Here is a 27,829-nt window from a genome sequence, read left to right as displayed (position 1 = left end):
AGTGCCTGAACTACAAACACATTTTTGAATTTGGAGTATTTTATGTACTAATAAATTAAACATCTCTTTGTTTTACTGTATTTATTACATTAAAAGGTGATTTAATATCATCCTCAACTTCACTTTATTTATGTCATGCCTATTCAACACCTACACAATATCTTTGATATTTAGTATTTTAAACAATGTATTATTTAGATTTCAGAGAATGTAAAGTACTTCCTCCTCCTCCATAGGCTCAGTTTGCATTCATTTTCATGTACACATTTGCAGTAAAGGTTTTAACTCCATGAATATCATATGGACATGCAATCTTTGTGCCCAATTCATAAAAAAGAATTGTAAAAACACTAGATGATACTTAATATTACATGCCTTTTTATCTGATCAATAAAAACCTTTTTTTTCTTTACATGTGTGAAGCATCTCATTCACCTGGCTTGTAAATCACTCACATTCAGCTGACTAAATACTGTCCACAAGAGGGTGCTATTAGCACTCGAATAGGTTGTGGTGCTTCGCAGCAATGGCACTCTGTGTCCTTGTTATGTGACAACTGCAAAGTTTACAGTCTAAGTAGCCAATAACGTTACAGTGACTTTAACTTCACAACATTTTCTTTGTCAACAAACTGTTTAGAGCCTGCTCATGCAGTGTGTACACATGACACCAGGCATGACACATAATTCACACTGGAACCAAGCATGGATAATACAAGCTGATACACCTTCATGTGTCCTGAAGAAAACGTCCAGTTTTGATAATGGTGGTGAAGAGCGCCGTCCAATATCCAAGTCTAAAATCTCCCATAGGTGCTCAGTTATGTTGAGACCTGGTGACTGCAAAAGTCAATGCACGATTTATATCATTTTCCTACTCATCAAATCGTTCAGTGAACGCTTGTGCTTTGTATGAGGGCACTGTTATGCCAGAAGAGACCACTCCCATCAGGACAGAAATGTTTCATCATAGGACAAAGGTGATTATATTCATGTGCAGTGACCCTTCCCTTGAACTAGAAAAGTGGACCCAAAGCATGAGAGCAAAATGCAAAGTACACCAGTCTGGAGGCATCTGCACTTATTATATTTCTTCTTTCATTTATACACATTTTCCTTTAATTGTCCCCTGCCTGTAGTTAGTGAGTGGAAATCGGCAATAAGTATGGGAGAAAGATATATAAGGGGAAAAGGGCTGGGATACTGTTTTTGTTGTCTACATGCTGCTTATTCCTACAGTCACATTTGTATATTGAGTGTATTCAACATAATTCTTAAGAATGTCAATGTTGAACTAACTGAATTGCAATGACATTTGAGATTTGCTGATAAACAGACCTGTTTCTAAAGAATCAAAATTAAACTGAATTGTTTACATATCTAAGCCTAACACAGACACTGAACCACCTTGGCATATTTAATTCAAAGAACAAACGTTATTCACAAACAAAATGAAAAAAAATTTATTTGATAAAGCAAAAATATAACTCTACAAAATTCAAACAATGCCTACAACCTATGATGCACGGTTGGTAGAACACACATTAGCCAAGTGAACAGAAACACAATGCACCACTGTGCTGAAGACTGACAACAATGTATTAGTATACCGATTCACAATACATTCCTCAAGAACCTGAAGCCAGTTCACAGTTTTTGTGTGTCAGTGACAAAAGTAGCAGAGTCAAATCAGTAAGAGATCTGCAGCTGGATATTATCTAGTTCAGGTGTGTCTGGTGCAAGAGAAGATGGGGATCTTAAGGATTTGATTAAGAACCTCGAGAACACCTGCCCTAGCATTAGAAACACTATTACACAGCAATTTGTATTGAAATACCATGTGATAAAAATGTATCCATGTCACTGCATTTAACAGATTTATTGTGAATCTCTATTATAAATTCTCATCTAAAAAAGGGAACATTTTTTAAATTGATTTAAACCAATTTGGTAATAAAAGTTTTAACACTTCCAACAGGGCAAGCAGTGCACTATCTTTGAGTGGAATACTGGAATACAATTATTGTAAGATAAGCATCCTCAGCCTCATAGTTCCTGAAAGCCAGAAATAAATAAACACTACCCTAAGACTCCTGCCGTTTAAGCAGTGCTATTGGTACCATGAACGGATTTAGCGGACACAGGCCAGCTTCTGCCCAATTTCCTCCATCTTTTGGAGGGTTGACTGCAGATGACTGGCTAGAGCCTTCACCTTCAGACACTGGTAATCCAGCAGAATTCCCTTGTTTTGACACTAAATTTGAATCACCTTCCTTCTGAACATTCTGTCCGGTTGCACATTTAGCACGTTGATCAACTGTAGCAGTCTGTTTTGTTATGCCAGCTGTGACTGGCTCAGCAGGCGCAGGTCTCTGGTCAGTCCTGGGAATGGAGACTGCATTCACAGGAGGTGTGGTCAGACGTGTGTGTACCTGAAGGAGATGATGCTGCAATTCCTTACAGTCAAGCAAGGGGAGCTCTTCAGGCAAAGACATCAACAAGTCCAAAAGCACTGCACTCTCTGAGGATAGTAAAATGACAATTTTTCATTACAATAGTACAGTAATATATACTCTTATATTTGACAGTTCCTTAGGTACTACCTTACGTTATCTTACATTACCTTACATTACTTATCAGGTACACCATACAGATATGCAATACTGACAGCAATAGTATGCAAATAATGACTGTAGCCCATCTGTAGCTATGTACAATTTATCGGTCCTCCTCTGCCCTATCCACCAGCAGAAAATGGATATTATTTGTAGGGCTGGCCAAACAGCATTTTACAAGCTTCAAATTGGTATTAATGAACCAGAATATTCATTCTCAAAATCACCCTTAAAACAATATTTATGCTTCACAATTAACTATAATTTTAAGCTTGCTTGTTACTGCTGGTCAAAATATGTCCAAGTGACGATTTAGGTGGTTACATGAACGGATATCATCTGTGTACCAGATAAGGACTGCTATTCTTACTTACATATTTGAGATGATTCATCAAATGTGTCGTGCCTCCAAGACACACCATCTTACTGCATATTTTGCATTGAGCATTTTTTCTTATTGTCCAATGGTGTAAAGTCTTCCTACACATGATTTCTTTTCTCTTTAAACTTCAATGAGCCTGTGGAAAGTGGTGCTGTTTGTTGTGTTGTGAGTATCGTGGATGCATTGAATAAAACCAGCTATAAAGTATGGAAAAGTTTCATTTTTCATGAATTAACAATAACTGGTGATGTAAATAATTATTTGATTAACTGTTAATAGTCAACCGTGTAACTAGTGGTGTTTGGGACTACGTTTTGAGAGGACGACAGCACAACTAGAACACGTACCACACCTGAACACAACACACCTGAAACAAATATCTGCAAGCAGACAACAATTTTGTCCATGTTCTCCGAGACAAACTGTGTTAATATAAAGGTATAAAAAGCTGCTGTGCTCAAATTATGTAGAATTAAAAAAATGAGTGTTTAGAAATGGATCCCTTGTGTTTGGCTGTCTTTTAGGAAAGTTAACGCTGAGTTAGGGCAGTATTTTGGACAATATTTATTGTTTTTATGATAAATTATGTCACAATATGCTTTTCTGATCATATTGTGAATACTGTTAGTATGTCTAGAACAACTGCATGTTTCATTTCAAAAAGCGCATGTTCAGGAATGTTTAAATGGAATTAGTGTAGCACTGTAGGTCAAATGTTGAATAAAAATATTTTTTTCCTCATAGTTTTGATAGTATTTTTTAAATGTGATATTTACAGTTGTTTTTGTCAGTTCCAAGAGATCAGACCTCAGAAAAACTAAACTGTGGCATATCATGTATCTTTAAAAAGCTTTTTTTGTTGAAAAACTTTTGTTTTTTCGAAGTTTTGTGGTTCACCTAAAAAGGTGAAGCTTCCCAACACTAAATAGAGAAACTATTAACAAAATAGCCAACAAATACTGGATCCTTCAAATTATTCAGGCTAGCCTTGATTATTTGGATAGTGGATTCTTAAGATGGTGACATCAGCGTGGCAGTGGCATGTTTGCACTGGTAAAAGTATATCAGGTACATCTATCTATCTATGTAAGTGTACATGATAAACTGGCCAATATAAGGTAGGTTAACAGGTGAATTAGTGTAATATATGTAAAACCTCTTGTGACTGCTTAATCTATGATAAAGGATATTAAACATTTTGAGCAAATTAGTGTCATTATAAAAATAATTAATTAGGTAGCTAGTTTTAAATAACAGTTAAAGATAATACCAATACATGATAAGACAACAAAATCAGTGAAGAATACTTACCCATTGCAGTAAGAGTCAGACTGTGGTTTTGTGAGTTAATGTCACTCATAAATTGGTAAATCTTCTCAAAATCTATTGTATACTTCATCCTCATTGATCTGGGCTGCTCAGACTGTCTTTCATCCTGCTTATCCAACTGATTAGAGCTTGATGAGAGTGAGACTGAAGCTGTAGATGCAGCAGTTGTAGTGGGCACTGGTGGTGTTGGTTTTGAGACTGTATGATTCTGGCTGCTTGTAAGCTGACAGAGGTCTGATTTGGGCGCACTGGGGGTGGATGGCTTTTCTGACGCTTGACCTGCCACATTACTGCTTGGCTGTGCACAATCTGAACCCTCCTCAATGCTGGAAATGGAGGAGGGCTGAATGAGGGAGGATGTTCCCATTGTGCTTATGCCAGAGAGGCTCGAAGTTCCATCATTTCCAGGTGACTGAGAGGGGGGTTTACAGGTTCCACCAGGTTGGACTGTCACAGGAGAAGGACTAGCAGGCAGTTCAGATTCAGAGTGTGATCTAGATGTGGGCCTCATTGGTACAGTGCTTGGGTGGTTGGCTGCAGGGCTCAGAATGTTGCAGAAACGTGGGGGATCCGAGTGTTGTCGGCTGCAAGGCTCTGTGGCAGCAATCACGAGCATCTGATGATAGAGATATCAATTCAATTAAATTCAAGTTTGTCTTTATACATATACACAATGAGACAGTACAATACACATTTGGGTTATTCTTACGTGTGTAGCATAACTTGATACACATGTTTTCAATGCTGTCGAATGTAAACGAAATTTACAAGGACAAGGAGTATCTGTTTAAATGTTGAGTAATAATATTGGGTCCCTAAAAATGATATGCCACAATGTCAAACATAAACTGTATAGCATACAACACATTTAAACCTAAAGTGGTACAGAGTTTGGTCAGTCTTCTTGGTGTCCACTATAGGATTAGACCATGAACACTGTCTCTTCATTACATCAATCCAAGTTACATGGAATAATCACAAGATCAAAAAGATTTACTTAAATTAACACATTTGTAATAGAAAAAAAACAACAACCAGAGAATAACTCCAAATGTCAATTTTTTTCATGTGAGAATGTTGTTTACATACTTGAGAAAAGGCAGAGGATATTGTTTCCTCATGGATGCCAGCCATTTTCTCCGCCAGTTCTGCCCATATTTCAATCGGTGCTTTGGTCCTCCGTTCCTCACCCTTCTGTTTTTGGACTTGCTGATGCACTCGCCACACCACTCGTGTCCTCAAATACTTTATCAGATTCTGAATCTAAAAGAATACATAGCACACTGTACATTTCCATTACTGGGACAACAATTTTGATTGATTTGCAGGCTAAAACATTCACATGCACAAAAGTTAGCTTGTACTACATAAAATACAGTGGCATTGTACTAAACCACTAGTTTAATCTTACATGTATTGCCCTCACAGGGTATCTGCAGATATCAACAAATTCAATTTAATGATTTTTAAGTGCTTCGAAATGCCACAGGTTTTAATGATGTTTTCAGCCACTTGTTAGCCCAATAACTCCACACAAAGCTATATTTACAAAAAAACAAAAAAAGAAACTTTTCATGGGTAATAAGTCCAGGTTTTACCAAAGGAAAAGGTCACCTTGATAGCTATAGCTGCAAATTCTGCATCCGCTTTGTTAGTATTAGTACAGCAATATGTGCATGTTTTCTCTTTGTAAATCCCCTGCTCCATTTACAGTTACAGTTAGAAGTAACTGTTTGCCTATAACACCAGTTGCATGTCCGCCTTAAAGCTAAAAAAAAACTACACCAACCAGAATTAATTTTTGTAAAAGTCCTAAAACAAAAAAGCAAATAATTGAGAGAGTATCATATTTAAAAAATGTAATGCCAATTAACACCTTACATTGATTTCTTTATCATACTATTCACTGCTGATTCCCTTTTTTAAATAGAGTAGTCATGTAGAGCATGGCTGCAAGTACCAAAAGTGGCCAGGTAAACCCCATCTTGACTTAGTTTTGCCTGCCAGCTGGAATACCTGACTGAATATGTGGGAGGAGATACACTCTGGTCTATACCAGGCTTGATCAGGGATACACTGAGGATGTTCATTTAGCATGCTCACATACCTCAAGCAGAGTACGTTTGGGCACTTTCTTTCGAAGCTCCAACAGGTCCAGCTCTGAATTTAACCTCTGTTGCTGTTTCAGGCCATGTAGAAGGTTCCGTTTCTCTTGCTTTTTCCACCCAAGAAAGAACCTGCGAGTTGACTCAGTCCTTTTCAAGGGCAAAAACTGTGATGGCGCAATCCGATGACGAGAAGGAGGCTTCATGGTGCCTGGAATACAGACGATCTGTTCACGTCACGATCTTGACAAACTGCAAATTAACCATGATGAAGGAATTGAAAAAGTAAGTGCATTGTACAATACAGATACATTGCAGGACACAGCAGTAACTATAAAATCTATTTTAACTTAATTTTTAAATCAATAATGGGTGAAGAACTCAGAAAGGAAACATTTTGACTGGGCTGATGGAACAAAAATCAAAAGTTCTAAAAACAAAAATACTGAAACATTTAAAAAATAGATTTTATGTGTACATCTAAAGATACAATTTTTGGCGCTCCAATGACTTATGAGCAAGTTGGTACACCCTGACATATAAAGCATTTACTAAACATGTGCTAAGTAAGTTCCTTACAGAGAAATTCCACCAATCTTCCAAAATTTCAGCACAAATCAATTGCTGAGATGTGAACACGGTCATTTGGATTGGTTTCATAGCTAGATAGATAGAGCACATTATTGATCCCCAAAGGAAAAATGCAGTGTTGCAGCAGCAGTTCACATAAATCACCCAAAACATATAACTTATACAAAACAACCATAAGGTAGGTACAGCTCCTGCAGTAGTGTTTAGTGTGAAATGGTTTATTGTAGAACTTACCAACTCTGATTTCTTTATAGTGGTATAGTGGTGATACAATAAGGGTCACTATGTCTACAACACAAATATAGGCATTTTATTTAGTACCCAAAACCATGACAGGACCTGCATGTGTCTTCTGAGCTTTCACATGAAATGTTGGCAATGGTAAAATGGTGGTAAATCTAATACAGTTTTTTTTTCTTTTATTCCTTTAGGTAATATTTTGTCTTACAACATGCTGTACGTGTGTGTGTGTGTGTATTTTTGTATATATATATATATATATATATGCTGTTCAAATAAGCAAGTATCTCCAAAATAGTAACCTCATTTACTTTTAATGCAAGTTTATGTAAAGAGATTTTATTCTAAGCAATTTTGGAGCATTTCTATTGGCCCAATCATCATGACATTTCCACACAATGTAAAGTCCAGCTACTGAGCTCAAATGATGCAGAAAAGTAGCACAAAATGGAAATATATATTTTTCACTGGACAGCAACAATATATATAACAATCAGGCACTCAGGCATCAAGAGGCTTATTCATATCTATTTAATGTAATAGATTTCTACGTCGTATCTTTCAGAGGAATTAAACAATTAAGACGCCGGGTTCCTGTGTGAACAACAGTGACTTGACAGATTTTCCCAGAACGGAGCATTCTGAATGAATTACATTACATTATCACTAATACTGTATATAATAGAGCTAAATAAGCGGCCTAAAGCAGGACAGCAGAAATGTATTCTTCACTTTTATGGTTTTGTTAATGATGATGCAAACAAAAAATAAGGTCTTAGTGGTCGCTCTAGATTACCCAATCATTCTCCCATGGCTTTCCTTCATCATTCATGACTCAGGTGATCATCACCTGGGCATTAAGACATTAAGACCCTACACAGCTCACATTTACATTATCCTTGCGCATCACCAGTTGAACAGTCTGGGTCAACAAGAAGCAAACTGACGAGAACTAAAGCACAGCAGATGCGACGCGAACTAACAACAACGTGTCCCTCCAGGAAAAAAGCCTTAAATCTGAACTAGTTTACATATAAGTAGTTAGAAGTAGCATAGTACTATACGTTAGCTAGCTAGCTAACTACGCTAAAAACTCGTTGCCTAGTAAGCTAAGCTAGCTAAGTCAGTTAGCTAACCTAGCTAACACACCGTTGCAGTAGAGAAGTCACGCGACTTTGTTATACTGTGTCCGTCAGTCCAGCAGCGCAGTCCAGCATGTAAGACTGCTCCGAGCCATTCTCAGGTCAGATCTTACCTTCGAGGCCATGAACTGCTCCACTGTAGTCACTTCAAAATAACTGCCCGCTGCTGCTCACGGTTCCTGCCGCATGCAAATATTTTGCAACGGGTCGACAGAAAGACCAAAAAGTGCGGAGCTAGACCGCGTTTGGTGGAGGTGTCGCAACAGAGCTGAGTGAAACATGCACCAAACGGCCACCAGGGGTGGAGAATAAGTCAGTAATTATACTACACACTGAAAAGGTTGATTCTTCAATGGTTCTTTAGTAAAAAAATGGTTATATTTAGAACCATGAGTTCCATATAAAACAATTTTATGCTTAAATGGTTCTTTGCATGGTGAAATGGTTCTTTGAACTGGTGGATATTGTGTTGTATATTGTTCTGAAAATGGTTATAGCGCCAAAATTCTATTGTTAGGATATCAAGCTTGTAACAATAGCAGAACTCTTTTTGGTGTTATGATCATTTTCAAATATCCTTTCATGCACAAAATGGTTCTATATGGAATTCATGGTTCTTAATGGAACCATTCCTTTTATAATCCTTGAAGAATCATCTATTTAAAGTTTGTAGTATCATTACTCAATTACTCTCCACCCCTGCTGAATTGCTGCACCTTTAAATGCAATGGCTTTCAAGTATACGATTTTGACACAGTCTCCATAAAGGTTTTTAAACCTTTTCCATCCCCAATGGCTACACATGAATCAGAGACAGAATTATGAAAATATAAAGTGCTGAAGAAAAAGTCATTATAAAACCAATAGCTTGGTTTTGTATTGAATGTATATAAATCAGTCATAGTTTTTTTCTAGAACTGCAGTGGAATGTTTTAAAGTACATTTTATAGTCCCGCCGCTATCAGCATAGAAACTGAAGGCAGCTCTATTCTTCTCTTTTTGCTACACTTTTGGTCTAAGATGAAATGATAAAGCTCAGAAACCAGAGATGATCAGTCTCAGAGCAGTGCAGATCAACAACATAACAGAACAAAATTAAAACAAAAAAAAAACTTAAAGTGAATAACTAATATATAAAAATAGATTACTTTCCTCACAAGTGTTCTTGAGTATAATGATTAGTATCATCATTTAAAAGCAAATCCATCAGCATTTTACTTGAGTGCATTTAACTCAGTGAATACACACACTGTAAATGTAATGTAAATGTACACACTACCCACCTCTGAAAACAGTGTATATACATACACACACACACACACACACACACACAAAACTTCCAAACCTCAATTCCAAGAAAAAGGAAATAAAAACAGAAAGCAGTAATTTGTAAATCCACTTTGACATGTATTTGAGCAAAATAGTATAAAGACAAGATATTTAGTGTTTTATCTTGTGAACTTCATTGTTTTTTGTGCTCTCATTCTAAAATTGATTCCTGCAACATTTCCAAAAAAGTGAAATAGTGCCCATGGGATAGCTAAACATGAAGGGCAAAACTGAAGGCCCTGTATGGTTGCATATTTCAGATCAAATGATGTCGTCAGTTTCCAAATAATTGCTAAGTGTTGTTAAAAGGAATGTTGATGCAACACAGTGGTGCAGAATGTGGTTTTGCATCGTCTTGTTGAAATAAGCCAGGCTTTACCTGAAAACGACGCAGTCTAGATGGCAGCATATGTTGCTAAAATCTGTATATATTGTTCAGCATTAATGGTTCCTTCACAGATGTGCAGGTCACACATGCCATGTGCACCAATGCACCCCCCATACCATCATAAGTGCTGGCTTTAAACTGTGCACTGATAACAAGCTGGATGGTCCCTCTCCTCTTTAGCCCAAAGGCCACGATGTCCATAATTTCCAAAAAAAAATCAAATTTTGATTTGTTGGACCTGAGGACACTTTTCCTATATTTTCCTATAAATAACAAGATATCTCAGTTACAACATTTGATATATTGTGTTTGTATTATTTGCAATTACATATAGTGCCTAAATTATTTGCACATCATTGCATTTTGTTTTTTTTGCTTTTATTATTTTGAACACATATTGTAGTATATGGAATAGTATTCGAGCACCAGAGAAATAACTTGGAAGAAAACTGTCAATAGTACATTCACCAAACATCAGTAGTAATAGAAATTCTCAGAATGTACAGATACAACTCACTGCAGCTGTAGCTTCTTCACTATCCAGCCTATATTACACCTCATTCTTGGTTTGTATTTCCAAAATAGCATTTGGGGTCACTGCAATCCTCTTCAGAAAGAGTTTTACTGATAGATGCCCTATCTAGGACATCCTGTACGGTTAGACCCATAATACATACAGTATATAGGTCAGGAAATCTACCTAGGAAAAAATAAAGAAAACTCCCAGTCTAATAGGCTATAATACAGCCTGATAATGATAGTAAAAATGTTAACATGAGTTTCATTAAGCAACTATGGCTAAAGTTACATATAAATGCCTCTTAAAATCTATAGCCATTATTACTGCTGTCAAGACGGTCTTGTAAAAATAGCTTACATCTTTTGTATTGCATTAAAAAAATATGACTTAAAAAGAACATATAAAAACACAGTGAAGTAGCAAGCAAGTGATTTAAGAAATGAACTATCCAAGTCAGTAATCCTAGTAAGTCTAATTAATGTACTGAGAAGTCGGTAGTGACTAGGGTGTTTGAATGAAGCAAGTAAGGTTTTAAAAATGAGTATTTAAAGGATATAACAGGGATATACTGTGGTGAATGTTCTCTGAATGGTACCTGATGTACAGACTGGCTGACTGAGACAGAGAGGGACAGTGCAGTGCACTGAATTTATTTGAATGTGTACATCATTTTCACGCGCATAACATGCATTACTATTATTATAATAATAATTATTATACATGTATTACATAAAATGCAGCACAACTTTGTTGTTTAGTTTACTTATTTTTGGCAACAACTGTGTTGAACTGATCATAGAAAAATCATTTAAAAACATAACCAACTCATAAATAAATGAAATAATTTAGAAAAAATGAGCATTTTAAAGCATTTTAAAGTTGTATTCCTTATTCCTTTACAGCAGATTGCTGTAAAACGTGACGCATGTTGGGAGGAACAGGTCCAGCTTCTTGTAAATAAAGCTGAAATGTTGGATTTTAGAGTAATTAGCTGGTGTTTTGAAAGTGATGCTTTTCTGCAGCCTGTCTTGTTTTGTTATTTTAGTCAGGATTGTGTTTTAGTTAACCACTTCATCTCATAGGCTAATATTATAATGAATAGATATTTGACTACTACCATGATGTGATTGATAAACAGCCACATGCTGGTGTGAAACTAGCATGACTGTTTTCTTAAAGAAACAGTCTACATGAACATTCAAGCATATGTTACCAGAAGTTTACTATCTATACTTATCATATTTGCTTATGTTGTTACACAGTGTACTACACAGTCCTCAGATAGCTGGGAGGGCACACTAGAGCACATATGAGTGGTACATTACAAATATAGGAGTGCAGGAAAACTATATGAACACAGTAATTAATTGTATTTATAAATGCAATACAATATATTACAATAAAAAATATAGTATATGTACTGCAAATACACAGTTGAATCCTTTTACTTAATGTCAGAAAATAGTGTAATTAGCATCATTACACTAAAGATTGTTTATACTGCTCAGTTTTAGGTTGTATTCCCTTTCTGAGCTCTATGCATAGTCATGGTTATGATACTACTTTGTTGGAGACACCAGCCTCAGGACTGACATTCATGGTTTGACCCAGCCGCAAATTTGTCATGCCCCTCCACTGGCACTGCTATTGCTTTTATTGCTTGTTAACTGCATTAGCCTCATAGTCATCAGACATCAAACATGTCTTGGCCCATCAACTATGTTTTATGTGAAGGGAAAACTGGATAAATCTGAATTTTTCAGTGAATCATGTCTTTAATTTGGAGCAATCATGGGCTGCATCCCAAAGCCGCATGCTACGGCTGCTCCACTGCTGCAGAACGGAAGGCCCTGCAAAGAGTGGTGAAAACTGCGCAGTCTGTCACTGCAGCTTTCCTCCCACCCACACAGACCATTTACAGTAGAAGATGTCTGAGGAAAACTATCAGTATCACCTCAAACTGCACACACCACAGCCACTTCCTGTTCCACCAGCTGCCACCTGGGAAGAAATATCAGAACATTTGAGGTGGAACCACCAGGTGCAAAACAGTTTCTAACTCCAAGCTGTTAAACTTGTCACACCTACTGCACCTACCAGATCATGAATACAAACACAACTCCAAATATATCCTCCTGAGACCCAGAAGAATTAAAGTTTGAGAATTTCAGTAATTTTAAGATAAAATAAGTCTACTGGCTGAAAAACTTGTCTCCGTGATGTTTTTTTCAAAAACACTTTGTATTTATTTTTATGTAATGTCCTTTATAGTGGACAACATGACGTTGCATAGTGGATATGTTGATGCTTCATGTTTTTGTTTCCTATACTGCAACATACCAAAACCCTGCTGCAACATCAGCAACAACTTGAAAAACGTTGTCATCAATCTTTAAAGTCCTCATCATCAGTGTACTGCTCAAAGTAATTCCATGGTGTCCAGTCAGTGCAGCTTTGGGCGTCATTCAGCAGCAAACTGTTCCATGGTAGGGATGAATCTTAGGTATACATGGAGAGAGATGAGAATTCATTTACTTTTAATGTTTTCATTTTTAAACGTACAACTGTGTCAAAGGAGATTTTCTAATAAATTAGGAGATTACATAAAGATCAGATCCCAAGCTTAAATGTTTGCATACACTTATTCCAGTCATCCATTTAGCAGTAAGAGTAAAACTTAAAATACTGGCAGTACAAAAAAAATGAGGACCTAAAAGAAAAAAAAATAGATACAGTAATATCACAGTAATGTATTTAACTGTTAAGCTTACATGTTGTTGCTTCTAACCCAAACTGGTTCAAGAGGGGTGTGGTCATCCTTTAATTTCCTCTGCCTCAGTCAATTTCCTATCACCTGTGATACCATGAATTTCATGTAAAAACAGATATATACTGTAAGTTCCAATGACCACCACAGAGGACATCAAAAAACGTATGCTGTTAGGTGGTTTTTATGCATTTAAAAAAACTGCTTTGAAAATTACCTGAAGGTTTTCTGCCTGAAACATATCAACTATAGGCTTTAGAAACATTATAAATGCATATTTTACTACTGCATATATAACTACTTACTTCTGACAACTGATATATCATTGGAAAGACCAGGATGTCCTCTACATGGTACCACCAGGTTTCAACACTGTAGCTTATATGGTTTTTTAAATATCCTTTGGGGACTCGTGTACCACACAGAGGACAAAAATGAATTGCCAGGCCTCACAGGGATACGCACATTGCACTTTAATTTTACTAACTACTAGTAACTTTAGTAACTACTGACTCCATGTCCACTTGTACTGGACACTTGAAGCAACATTCATAATATGTTTACTGTACACTGCCTCTGAAAAAAATTGCTGCACAAAATTTGCACATTTTGCTCATTTGTATATACACTGTCTATGCACCAGTACACCTCGGTGTCTCTATTTTTTTCTCTATTTATTGTCTGTTAATAGTCTTGTGTGTTTGTTATTGTACTTTTTTGAATACATATTGATGTCGTCCATTTAGTACATGCCCTTGTCTTAATCTTTATGCAACAGAGAAGTAGTCTGGACGTGTTTCGTTATAATGCACCCCCATGTATGTATAATGGCAACGAAGTTTACTTGAATTGAATTGAACTGAATTAAATGATGTGTAAAAAGTGCACCATCATTAGACGTAGTGTAGTATGGAAGTGCGTGGTTTGGACGCAGCCATTACCTTGTTTTCAAACCCTTACACTCTTTAAAGCCTTAAGACTTAACATGACTACAGGATTCGTGAACAGTTTGTGAAAGTAACATAAGCCCTATTGGTGCAATGAAAGTGAACCTTATTTAGTCATGTTTCTTTCATTAGGAGGAAAGAAGAGCCAATCAGAGGCGAGCTCAGCAGCAGCAGCATCCTTAGGCTAAGAGGAGCGAGAGAGAGAGAGAGAGAAAGTCTGAGAGGCTGCTTGAATGACGTTTGAGGGGTACGTCGTGCCCACTGATTCTCTGGGGGCGGGGTTTGTGGGCGGGGTTTAGAAGTGATAGCCTATATTGAGAGCCTGAACCGGCAGGGGCTAAAATTTCTCTCATCAGCTGAGTCTCTGCACACTGGCTGTATCTCGCCTTCACTCTGCACCTGTCTGCCTGCCTGCCTGCCTGAGACCTGTCTCTTTCTCCGCTCCTGCTAACGTCCTCCAGGCGCCTTTCAAGGTGGGTAAAATTCCATCAACATTTCTGATCGTCCTCTTTCACTGTAAGCTCCACGTCAGATGCCACATCCGAGGGCTTCTTTGCATTGTAGCCTGTATGGACACTGTGCATGCGACAATATGATGACATTGGCCTGCATTTGAAATTCCAATGATGCGGTGCTTCAAACATTGGCCCTTTTTTTCTGCTCGTCTTTGCATAATTCTGTCTATCCGCAGCACTGAATAGGCTGCACACATTCATTCACTGAATACATTCGACTCTCTCTGTAGCCCCCCAACCCCCAACGGCCATTTTGTATGGCCCAATTATGGGATATCGCAGAGAGGTTCAAAGGGAATGGCTAAAATGATGAGAAGCTGCTCAGTTTTTTCTGCCCGGCTTCAACAAATCCAGGTCATACTGATTGTGTGCGCAGCGGCTACATTGGAGCGCAGTTCCTGAGCGATGCGCTCTTCTCCCACCAACGACTCACACAGTCCTCCTCCTTTGACTTCTATAGGTTATCCATTACTGTGTACTGCGCTTTGCGGAATATCGCAGAAATTACGCACGTGCTTATTTGTGCTACCTTGTCGAAATGTCCTACTGTACCGCATATTTATATGTAGCACTCTGCATAAAACTACAGGTAGGATGTTTAGATTTAGCCTAAATCTCATTATCAGAAAACGTCACCAGCATTGAAATGTATAGGAAGGATATTTAGATAGCCTAAATGACCTCATCAGGAGGTAAGTGGTAAGGAGCCGGTACTGAATTGAGGTTAAAACACGATAAAACATTGAAACATTGAGTTACTACGCTGTACTAAAGATATGCGCATGCTCAGTATGATAAATTGTCACTGAATGAAGAAAAGAATCTTATTTCTAGGCATTACACATTTAATCCTCTAGTTTTAATTACTGAAATATGATCATTTGCAAAATGCTTTAAGCCTGGATGGCCAGCTGGTTCATGATTTAGTATGGGGGCAGGCAGGATGCAGGTCATGCACGAGGAGGAGGAGGATGCTCTGAGCAATACCTCATCATGCCTGCAGCTCGCGACCTTGTGTCCATTATGTACAGCTGAATTATGTAAAGATTATGCTGATTTCCCTTTTAGTAGCTCTGCATTCTCTAGACTGAACAGACAGTATACGCTTTTGAAAGTGAGATAATAAAATGAGATTATATACAATGGTAGGATGGTAGAATGTGTGTGTGTGTGTTTGTGTATGTGTGCATGCGCATGTGTGTGTGTGTGTGTGCGTGTGTGTGCATGTGAGAGAGAAAGCCAACGTTGCTTTATTTTGCACACATGCACACACACATATATATATACTTTGTTTCCTTATGGCTCTATGCTTTAGAATTTTTGCTGTCACTGTACATGCAGTCTCAAAATCCTCTTAAAGTCTTACAGAGCAATCCATTGTTGTAACCAATGATCAATAAAACACAGTGATGACGATTTTCCTGTGTAGCATTTAGGATTGTTTTTTATGCGCTTATTTTTTTAGGTGCTCAGTCTCACAGAGAAGCTGAACTGCTGCATTTTGGTAACAGTCTATATAAAAGAAAATTGACTGTCCCCAGATGAGCCTGTCCTCATTTCTGCACTACAGCATTGTACCTTCCCACTATGTTCCTGCATTATCCCTTGTTGAGGGGACACTCCAAGATTAATGGGCTCAGGTTGGAGGCAGAGTGCTGCAGTGATGGAGGGCAGGCACCAGGGTCATGCTTGGCCAGTTTTATGACCCTCACTTACTTTTGGTGCAGCTCAAAATACTGCAAAGTCATTTTGACTATTAGGTCATAATGTGCCCACTCATCAACATGCACGGGTGATACTGCTCCAGCACCTTTTCTTTCACAGAAATTAATGCTGTCTGTAGAAACTTGTTTCTGTTAATAAAGGATTACACTCTTAAGAATAAGGGTGCAAAAATGTTTTTTGGAGTGATGCCATAGAAGAACCACTTTTGGTGTTGTTAAGAATCTTTAAAGAACTATTTTTGTTCACTCTTAGGAAAAATACCAAAAAAGGTTATTTGACATGTAACAATAGTCAAACCTTTGTCAGTGCTCAAGTGCTCAGTCATGGTGAAGATCCTTTTAAGCATGCAAAGAGCCTTTTATCTGTTCAAAAGGTTCTTTGAGTTGTCATGGTTCTATAGATAAGTATTGGCTTTGAAGAAGAACCATGAAAGAACAACATTTTAGGGATGTAAGTATGATATGTGAGTGTGTAGAACCTTTCAAAGAACCTCCATTTAATGTGTCCTATACCATTTAAAGGTTTTCTGTATAACTGTATTTCTGAGCCAAGAACCATGTAGGAACGTGTATTTGTTAAGATTATAGGTGAGAAGGCAAACATTTTCCAACGCTGTATGCTTCTCTTTGATCCATATCACATGTGAAAACATGGATCACGACTGGGGTGAAATTTGTTGCTGACAGAACATGTATTACATATGGGCATTGTCATGAATAGGTCTAGACTAAAAATGTCAAACAATATACAATTTTCTGAATATTTTCTTGACACTGTTTGTGCAGCTCACTATCCCATATTAATTTCTCTTTTTTCCATATACATTTTCTGCCATTGATCTACAATGAAGTCTTCAGGTTTTAGGTGAAAGGGCGCAAGCTATGATGACTTACACCACAAAGAATTGCAGAAAGAAAGAACATGCTCTAAATTTGAGTTTTGATAAGCTGCTTGGAAATGTTTCCAGTGGATACTTGAATCTTATCCTATTGGGAAGTTCACAAATCCCTCAACAGTTTTTGCATACATGGGTACTGCAGGCATTAAAAAAGCTGAAAATGTGAGAACAGGGGCTTTATTTTCGGACAGAGGGTTACGTTTGAGGTCTACATGCATAATCTGCTTTAATGATGCTTATATAAACACATGGGAAGAGGACTCCTGTGGTATTAGCTGTAAACAGAAATCTGATTTTTAGTGCAGCGGAGCGGGAATGCATTGGAAATGAGTCAGACCAAAAACACCAACATACATATAATGTATAATGTTAGGCAATCTTTGGGATTAATTCTTTTTCAAATTCACAGTCCCCTTAATCTTAAGTAATATTAAGTAATGTTTTCCAAGCTGTATCCTATTATAAATCTTAATCATCTGAATTATAGAGAGATTTAGAACCCAGATGGTTGTGAACTCTGCACTCTGCGGGATCACAGGCATGAGGAATGAGTGCCAGTATCCAACGTCATTGGATTTTAACCACGATTGACAAATAAATACTCAAGTTATATAAACACACAAACAATAAACAAGAGAGAGGAGTGAGAGAGAGAGAGAGAGAGAGAGAGAGGAGAGAGAGAGGGAGTGAGAAAGAGAGGGTGGGGGAAAGAGAGAGTGAGAGTGAGAGAGAGAGAGAGAGAGAGAGAGAGAGAGAGGGAGATAGTGGGTGAAATTGTACCTTTCTGCATATTCATGTAATATCCATTTATTTCTTTTTCCACTTTTTTACATTTTTAATTTGCTGTATCTTAACCTTTATCCCCCTTATATAAATATTTCTTTATCTGTGTGCTTTTATTTGCATTAAATTCTGAAAATCTTCTACATTTGCATCAGTTTGATTGTAGCAAGATACAAGAAATAAATGGATGGCTGAAACTAATACTAAAAGAAAATGGCAATATTTTCTTTAAATGATTTTTATAATTATAAACCTTTTATAATTTTTTTTATCAGTAAAACAATTCATGCTGTTTTATATATTTATTTATATCCAGGGTTATGTATTTGTGAGCTTTTTGGTCTAGTAATGTACTTAAACATCATCCAGTCTGCTGTATTTGGTGGTGTGAGGAACAGAAGGTGTCCATGATTGCTGAAGGTAATGCAGTCTTAGTGGTAATATTAAAAAATGTTTGAAACTGTTGTATTATTACAATTGCAGAGATAACCTAGCTAAAGGTCCCTGATGAGATTCACTTCATCCAGTTTTGCCAGGTGACATACTGTCAATTCTCCTATGATAATGATCCTTTACAATAAGCATTCACAGCTGTGTGATCCACTTTGATGGAGGAGAGGTAGGATCTGAAATGAGATTTTACTACACTCTGAAATGCAGTTACATGTCAATAAACTTTGAGAAGCCCCATTTTGTCCCTCTTTGGTCATATATGTCACACAGGTCAACATGTGAAGACAGGTGTTGTGTTGCACAAGTCACTAAAGCGTCTCTGCTGGCCCTACTGAGTTTGACTATTCAAATAAATATTTCATGATAAGTAATTATTTATCATCAAAAAGTAATTATTAATGTGTCATATGTCTGTTTGAAATCTTGTTGGTTCCTTTAAAGAATATTTTTCTTAACAACAACTGCACTTCATCTTATTATGGTGGTAAACCCTTTATTCACCTTTTAATCTGATAGAATTTGATAACTGGTGGCTTGAGATCTCCCTGTTAAAGTCTTCTGAGCTGAATGAATTTGAGGTCAATAACGGTCGCGGACAGCGGGGAGGGGACAGCACATTAATTAGGCCAAAACAAGGGAAAGAGACAGACGCGCAGCGATTGATTTGGGTCGAAAGAATCATCTGACATCTAATCAGTCAAAATGCTCCAGTACAAATGGAAGGGCAAATGAAGGACTTCACATGTGCTGGGTCACATGTGCATCAGGCAAATCAAACTGCGCTGAACATCAGTGAACGGACCATGAATGAAAACTTTTGTTACACACTCGCAAAAAGCACCGTAATCCCTTTGTCTCTCAGCTTCACCCAAATAAGCTGTCCGAGAACCCGCTGATAGGCGATACTCCCATCACATGCCCGTGAATAAGTAGGCTAGCATAATCCCATTGTTTCTGTACCACGCTTAGATAAGCTGTCAGAGAACACTATTGATGGACGTCACTTGCATTTCGACACTGTACTGATGGAAAAATACAAGAGTGTTTTTTCGCCCTGTCTACCCTGGGGGCCAGACAGTGTTTTCTCTGGGACTTGTCCATCCTTTTTCTCCCACTGTGCAGACATTTAGATCCAGAGTCTTTCAGTCAGTTCAATCCTTTCCACTCCTCTCTGCCATGCATGCATGCCTGCACACAAATGCCTGCCCATCCGCTCTACCTTTCCCTGATACCATTCTTGTATATCTCACCCCATTATCTTCCTAGGCCTGAAAAAATGTGTTTGTTTTCTGAAGGGAGCCAGGCCTGAGAAGCTGAGTGGGAATTAGAACAGGGATTAAGGGTTCTGGCAACTAGAGATGGAGATGTAGAGAGGAGGGGAGTGAGAATTTGGTTATGGTTGCCAGTTGCCAATGATCATGCCAACCTACTGCCATACTGTGCAGAGAGGTAAACACTGTGCCATTTAACACTACGCCTCACATGACCTGGAGGGGCCATCACCACTTTGGGTTGATTTTATAGTACTATCATCTTATGCACCCAAGGGATCTTCTGAAAGACCCTTGCTGTCAACTAGGCTTAATGTGAAGTACTTTTTGCAACAGAGCTGATTGATATGAAGATTTCTTAAATGTTTGACCAATGAACACAGGGAAAAAGAAGAAAAAAATATAAAAGGATAGAGAGGAACTTCACTCTTTTTTGATCATCAAGCAGAGCTAAAGCCACAGCCCAAGCTGGGTTAAGCAGGTAGATCTGAAGCCACAAGGCTTAAACCTTGTAGAACACTTCATTCCATTATTCACCCTTCTTCTCCCTCAGCAATAAGGATGAAGATCGAGAACAGCCTGCCTTGCCAGCAGCTCCCCGAGGTGCATCCTCAAACTGGACTGCAGTTCACTGTGGCCACTGAGGAAGACTTTGATGACATCATGGCCATGAGCCAGGATATCTATGGGGGCCTAGACTACCTTCCCACCCGCTACCAGTCTTGGCTGCAGGAGACCAACCGCACTGTCATCCTGGCTCGCAAGCAAGGCAAAGTGGTAGGACCATCTACCTTTATTACACGTGTTAATTAAAACATTTGTAATATAACCTAAACTAAAGCTAACTAAGCTAAAACTGTTGCCTTGCTATCTCTGGATAAACAATTCAGCCATGCCTTTACCTATATTTCCCAGATTGCACTTGAGTCAGTGTGTGTTATTGATGATGGCGAGACTATGCTGGTGGAGGGGCTTCGTGTGGCCCCTCAGGAGAGGGGCAAGGGTGTGGCGGGTGTGCTGCTCCGTTTCTGCTCTCAGCTTGTGAAGTCCAAGTACCCTGACGTTAAAGTGAGTAGACTGACCAGAGATGACCAATTGGGACCTAAGGACTTCCAGAAGTACAGACTCATCACAAAACAGGTAAACACCACTAGATTACATTTCCCAACAATAACCTGTGACTCACTACGTTTGCAAAGCCTTTTAAACTCCTTCATTTACATTTAATGTAAATACTTTAATTTTTCTTTGGTATCTCAATACTTTGACTCTCACTTTGACAAAACGTTGTGGTACACGGTCACAAGTAGGTACTGTTGAGTCCACCGTCCTTACTTTGAACGATAGGGGTTATTGATAACTAAGTATACGGACCAGGCAACACTCTCTCATTCCACCATTGAACTCCTGTTTCAAGGCAATCCTCCTGGTCCGCTTCCGTGCAGAAGACTTAAAGCTACATCTTACTGATCTTGGGCTGAATGTGGGCATTACAGGAAATGACCTGGCCCCTGCCAACATTCCAGTGCGCTTGGAACACTCAGAGGTTCGCCAGCTCTTCTTGAGCAGCGGTTTGATGCAGGATGTCCTACCCAATGCCACCATTGTGCAGGACTGGCAGCCCTTCAAGCCTCTGCCCAGCAACATGGCGATCCTGCTGAAGAAGGACATTGATTGGATGGTGGATGACATCAGCTGCCCATCCATGGCCAGCCTGTGCACCTTTCCCTTTCGTGTGCCCATTGGCGACGACTGGTACTACCTCAACATTGACATGTTTGGAAAAGATCTGGCTTTGGCTGTCCAGCAGCTCCTGTGCCACTTGAGACGCCACACCAATACGCTGAAAGGTCATGTGATGTGCCAGGTGTTCCTGGACCCACCCCTGTGGAAGCCCATGGCTGAGTTCTTCAAGGAGACCCTGAAAGTGGAGCTGGTAAAACAATACACTGAGCAGTGCGTGGTAGAGTCTGACGTGTAGCAGCAGGAGGGATGGACACAGCTAAGAACGAGGATCTGAAGACACCCCTCTCCTCACATCCAAACGCCAAACTACAGTAGAGACTGGAAGAGCTTTGACATCTCTCAGATGGTTTCTTTTCATATCTTGCCCCAGAACAAAACGTTAACCTTGTAGATAAAACAACAAGCTGAGGACTAAAATGTCCTTATAGATTAATTGAATACTTGAAGTCTCACAGTTAGTTTAATAACGCCTCTCGTAAGGATTCAATTGCAAAAAATGAAACAACATGGTTAAAAAAACAGATACAACTTCATATGCAACGGTTAGTTTGAAAGTTTAAGCTACATAACTTATTTCAGTATGCAGTACAGTGTGTGTGGATTTACACATGCTGAGTTGCAAAGAAGACTGCACAACCTTTAAGGCACTTTATAATAATCTAAATGGAATATCTCGCTATAGATGGTGGGATGGTTGCTTTAGAGACTATTTTGTCTGAATGTTGCACTGTAGCTGCCAATGTTGAGGATAACACAAAATTTTATTGCATTCTTTCTTGCAGCATACCCAGAAGGAAATCTAGAATACTTCGAAAACATTGTGATTAAATGCATACAGTTTGAAGTGATTAGTATTTCCTCAGGTTAAATCAACGCTTATCTCACGTTTTTAAAAAAAGATACAGCTGTTGTTTCTGTTAGGTTAGTGAAACATCTTCCCCGGACTTATTTACTCGCTTCTGCTCCAGTGCTTTGAAATTAAACGCACAGTAGTTGATGTCAGTCAGAGAAATTTGCTCATAATTACAGTCTTAAATGCTTGCTTTATTTTATGCACTTGACCTTATTTGCTAGTATTGTTGTGGCATCACCATATATATTTGATATATTTGACAGGAACTGCAATATGAAGAATATAATTTTATTAAAACAGATGCACTGTAGATGAAATGTGCAATTTAGAATGTACATTACAACATTGCTAATATAATTTGCTAGGTTATTTGTGACATAATTTAGAGCAAATAACGTGTTACAGACACTAACATCATTTTTAGGTTTAATTTAATAGGTGATTTATTTCTGTAATTATCATGCAACTAGCTGAAAGACTGAATGATATGAAAAGAAAAATGAATAGAATTCAGGAACTGAAAAGCTAACTAGACATGACAACTTTTAGACATACTGTCAGTGGGCAACCCATTTGAGAGGATATTAACAGCACCTAAACAAGTTTTTTTCTGAAGACCTATGAAGAACCACAAGTGAGATATTGGACCTAGAAGACCTCCAGTTTTATAATGCACAAATGATTTTGGTACCCTAGTGACTGCAACAGTTCATTCCAATACAATTGACCTCTTTGTCTTTAGTTGACTCAGGGGATACAACCATTTTATCAGGAAACAAACACAAAAAACTCATTTTGGAGAAAAATGAAGATGACAGCCACATTCACTTTTGACTCAGCATATTTTTTTATCATCAAACTAAAACCTGAAGAACATTGATCAACATTTCCAATATTTGGAACCTTAACACACATATATAGAGCAAAGAAGAAAAAAAACGAGGACAGTCACTCTGTCGTTAGCCCAAATTCTCCCTCTGGACGAGCTTGACGGAAGCAACTGCAAATGAACGCACTGCTGAGCCTTTATAAATAGCATGAGATGCACCACAGAACTGAGCCCTTGGCTGGCCCTGCAACTGAGAGATGAAGAGTTGCAGAGTATGAAAACCAGCCCAAATGAAAAAAGAAGGAAGATAATCACCGCAGGAAGAAGTTCCTCTGCCACAAAAAGATCACTGCTCCAGTATATTCCATCAAAAGCTGAAGATGCAGAATCTGTGCAAGAATTTCTACCATCCCCTCTCCCTGCAAACCCATTCTGCCATGCCCGAAATGATTGGGTTACCAAATTGAAAACCCTAAAAAGTTGTGAGCTAAGCAAGGACAACCCGTTATAGTATCCATACTGGCCATTCTGTCAATGAAAATGCTTCTTGTTTGAGTTTCCAGTAAATCTGATGTGATAAGAATGCCACATATGATGTCTTTAAAAGTAAATATCAGACCTGAAGTCAGGCATTACTGATAAATGTATTGGTTCTGCTGGTAATTGTTGGTTGTAATGTTGTGGTCTGGAGTATCAACTCTGAAAGTTCAATTTTCTGATTATCATCTTTGGTTATTCTCTCTTTTTAGTTTTGTTTTTAATATCATGTAACACAAGACAAAATGGCCAGAATGGCTTATTATACACGACATAGTCCTTTGGGAGAGCCTAACACAAAACACTAAAGTACATTAACACAAATTATTGTTCTTAATTACTCTATCCCTGTCTACAGTATACAAATCAAGAAAATTTGCTATTTCCTATTAAGGTTTCACAGTCGTTAATAACTCCTCCCAAACCCCATATATGTTTTGTCCTGTGGTGGGACTTTTTTCTTTATTCCTACAACTACCGAGGAACAGGAAGTTCTCTTCTCCACCTTCACTTGGACTGCAGTAGGTGGTTCTTGTAATGATGTCTAATATACAATGTCCTTAAGGAATTGAGGGTACTTGGCCCATCCTGGTCTGTTTCTTGCAACTGACTTCAAGAAAAAATCATTTAAGATTTTGAGCTCTTATTTTTTGTTTATTTATTTCAAATATTTTCTTTTATTTTATTATTTTTTAAATTTTATTTTATGCTGCTATGATAGATCACATGGATCATCCAGGAACAGCCTGTTTAAGAAATAGGCCATTAAATATTTAAGGTAAAGATCAAGTTGTAATGAACGAACTACTACCACTTCAGTTTGAGAAATATGATTCATTGTATTTCTCTTAACCTCCAAAACCCAAAATATTTGAATGGATTTGAATCCAGATTGGGGCTCAAAATCTTAATAAAATCCATTAACGTAATGGAAATCTGTTGTAGTCTGAGTTGAAGGAATGTATTTATCATTTGTTGAAAACACTAAATGGTTAAATGAAAAGCAGAAATTGTTGACAAAGTATTTCCTGAGGCTGTAAAGCACTGTTGTTGCCTAGGGTGTTAAAAAGGCACCACAAAAGGTTCTTTGAGCAGGAAGAACCACTTTTGGTTCCCTAAAGAACCATGTTTATAAACATTTTTGTGAATTTGAAGAACCTTTCATGGGCTTCTACACAGTTCTCCCTGAACCTTTACATTATGTGGAGGTTTAAACTTTAAAAAGGTTCTTCACAATCACACATTCCATTTACAAAAGAACAATCTGCTGAAAGGTCCACAGGGAACTGTTTTAGGAAGCCAAAAATGGTTCTTAAATAACACTGTGCAAAGAACCTTTTCTGGCAGCTTTATTTTTAAGAGTGAAGGTATATTGTCTTCAAGAAAGGTGTTGGCCGACAAGGACTGTAAAATGTGTTACTGTATGTACTTTGGGTGCTTTAAGAGAGGAAAACAGATTCATAGTTAAGAATTCACAGTAAAGCAGCAGTGTATTATACAAAACTACAAACATGTTGACCACAAAGATCAGATTTCTCAGAACATGAAATGAAACTCTAACCTCCTTTAAAGCGCACAACATTTTAATTCATTTTTTTTTTACTTTTTTGCATTGCTTTTAAACGTTTGTACATCATATTGACCCAATCCATAATGGTTAGAGACTTTGTTATGAAGGAAGATTTAACTGTAATAGCTGCTTAAAAATAAACAAGAAGTAAAGTGCACACTAAAGCTCCATTAAGGCCTTGAGGCTAAAACACTGACAAATAAGCTAAGCACATGGAGCTCTAGTGTGGGTTTTTCTTATCTCGTAAGATACTCTGATATGGTGTCCATGTCAGTGTACCATACGATGTGTAACAGTGAGAGTGGTCACCATGTTAGCAGAATAACCCCTCACTGTTTGACTGATGGTAACCATATTTACTTCAGCCAACCAACCAAGGTCAAGTACCAAGTATTATCATTATACCTATGAAATGTGAAGTTGTCATTGTTTTAACAGTGTTCACTTTCTTTTCTTTTCTTTTCTTTTCTTTTCTTTCAAATTAGTTCCAGACCTCCCTTGTGATCTCAGTTAATCACTTCAGAGCATTTTTAAAACAGAAAGAGCAATTGATCTATTCATGCTGCACCCCCAAATGCATTCTTTCATAGCAACCGTTGCTAGGTTGGACAAGCTTTACCAAACGTAATGAGACATTGTACAACCTTTTGGCAAAATACTGAAATGTAGAGTTATTCATTTCAAATTAGATTTATTTTGTGTTCATGTGAAAATTCATATGGTTATAATAGATTTGACGTTGTTGTTTTTCAAGCATGGTGGCAGATTAATTGTTTTTCCAGCCTTACCTCGTTTCAACGAGCTAAAACAGCTCAGTAGCACAGCATTGTTGTCTGTGTTCTGTAAAGCTTGTCCAACCTCGAAACAGTTGCTATAAAATAATACATTTGTGGGCCGAGCATGGCTAAGTCAGTTGAATGTAGCCTTGCACAGGGAATTGTTAAGGGTGCTTTTTAAGTACTTGTACCTGAAGGTTAGGGACATGTTGCACATTGGTTCACAAGCACATGTAAATTCACCCCATCGCCCACAAAAAGGCTTTAGGTTGCAGACGGAGCTGAAAGACAGCAGGCTAATGCGATGGACAGGTGGTAAGGGTAGGATGGGAGAGATCATGTTACAAAAGGACAAACAGTGTGCAATAGACATAGCACCAGCAAGTTACTGGTCAAGAATATAATCCTAATTGGAAGAGAAGAAAATCTTTTAGGAATGTATGACCTTGGTTTGTGGCTAGTTTTGAGCCCTGCTGTTTTGAGCAGCCACCCAGAGAGATCTCACAAATTTGACTTTATGTAATATAGTGTAATTAGTGGGATTGACTATCTGTGCTATTGTGTCAGAGCAGTGGAATTTACACGTTAATGGAACATGCGCACAAAAAGCCAGAGTGTTCTGTCTTGCCTCTCAAACTAAATGAAACAGGATCTAGTGAGTGATCTGTGGTGTCGCCTTGCAGAAACAGAGCTCGGTCAGGTTGGAGTTCCCTCACCTTCCACCTAAACCTTAGCCCAAATAGCCCCTTTGGAGGTTTGAATGGAAAGAGTGAGCAAGGGAGGTCAAAAGAGCAGTCACTGTTATGCTAATGCCTCCTCATTGGCTATAACTCACTTACATTATGGAATAATTCATTTTTGGGCACTTTTCTCTAATCTGGTGATTCTTTTGCAGTATGTTTATTCTTTTGCAATTGTACAATTACTTGATGAAGGTTTGTGAAGGAAATGAGTAGGAACCCAGCAGGAAGATATGACTGAGCTGCTGTCTCTCCTCATTATTTCCTTTAAAAAATAGTGTAAGAAAGCCACCATGCAAATGCTATTTTACTACAAAACATACTGACGTACTGGATTTCATATGCTTATTTTCCTGTGTTATATTTGGAAGTAATCTGCAGCTGAATGCCAGTGCATGTATTTTACAGTCACACTATGTAAATAAAATGTTTTTTTTAGACTGGGCTAGTGTACAAACTTGTACACTTCATACATCATTTTACAGTTACATTTTACTGTAACAACACAACTAAACACAACAACTTCGCAGCTAAATTTAAGATGCATGCACTGTTGCATCCAAAGCACAAGAAACGATCTGAGCACTATTTTATTGAAACTTCCTGTACCAGTCATGGTCATTTAGTGGTATATAGAACTGCTTCTCACATAATTCCACTGGAAATGCCATCATAGACACATTTTGAGGTACATCTCAAATATATCAGGTTCATTTCTACCACTGCAGTGGCTTGTCCAAACTTATATTAGATCATACCAAAGACTTCAGTTTAAGACT

General features: G+C 38.0%; 2 protein-coding genes across 7 annotated transcripts; one reads left to right on the top strand and one right to left on the bottom strand.

The window, feature by feature from the left end:
- Positions 1-1,468: 1,468 nt before the first annotated feature.
- On the bottom strand, positions 1,469-8,641 carry snapc2 (small nuclear RNA activating complex, polypeptide 2). 6 transcript variants are annotated; one of them, XM_036597501.1, is made up of 6 exons: positions 8,517-8,602; positions 7,256-7,309; positions 6,433-6,641; positions 5,415-5,588; positions 4,308-4,941; positions 1,469-2,520 (listed from the first exon to the last, which is right to left on the bottom strand). In XM_036597501.1, exons 3-6 carry the CDS (start codon positions 6,634-6,636, stop codon positions 2,084-2,086), a joined length of 1,449 nt encoding a protein of 482 aa, XP_036453394.1. In that variant the 5' UTR covers positions 6,637-6,641; positions 7,256-7,309; positions 8,517-8,602; the 3' UTR covers positions 1,469-2,083. The 6 variants fall into 6 exon arrangements, with proteins under 6 accessions (XP_036453394.1, XP_036453395.1, XP_036453391.1 ...); XM_036597498.1 differs by having other exon boundaries at positions 1,470-2,520; positions 6,433-6,682; XM_036597502.1 differs by lacking the exons at positions 7,256-7,309; positions 8,517-8,602 and adding an exon at positions 8,411-8,479.
- A 5,934-nt stretch (positions 8,642-14,575) lies between these two features.
- Positions 14,576-22,842, top strand: nat16 (N-acetyltransferase 16). Its single transcript, XM_036596931.1, has 4 exons — positions 14,576-14,827; positions 20,553-20,776; positions 20,915-21,139; positions 21,417-22,842. The coding sequence occupies exons 2-4, from the start codon at positions 20,561-20,563 to the stop codon at positions 21,978-21,980; spliced, it is 1,005 nt and encodes a 334-aa protein (XP_036452824.1). The 5' UTR covers positions 14,576-14,827; positions 20,553-20,560; the 3' UTR covers positions 21,981-22,842.
- Positions 22,843-27,829: the final 4,987 nt, after the last annotated feature.

Source organism: Colossoma macropomum, unplaced genomic scaffold (genome assembly GCF_904425465.1).
Source record: "Colossoma macropomum unplaced genomic scaffold, Colossoma_macropomum, whole genome shotgun sequence".
NCBI lineage: Eukaryota > Metazoa > Chordata > Actinopteri > Characiformes > Serrasalmidae > Colossoma > Colossoma macropomum.
This window is presented reverse-complemented; position numbering and strand designations above follow the sequence as displayed.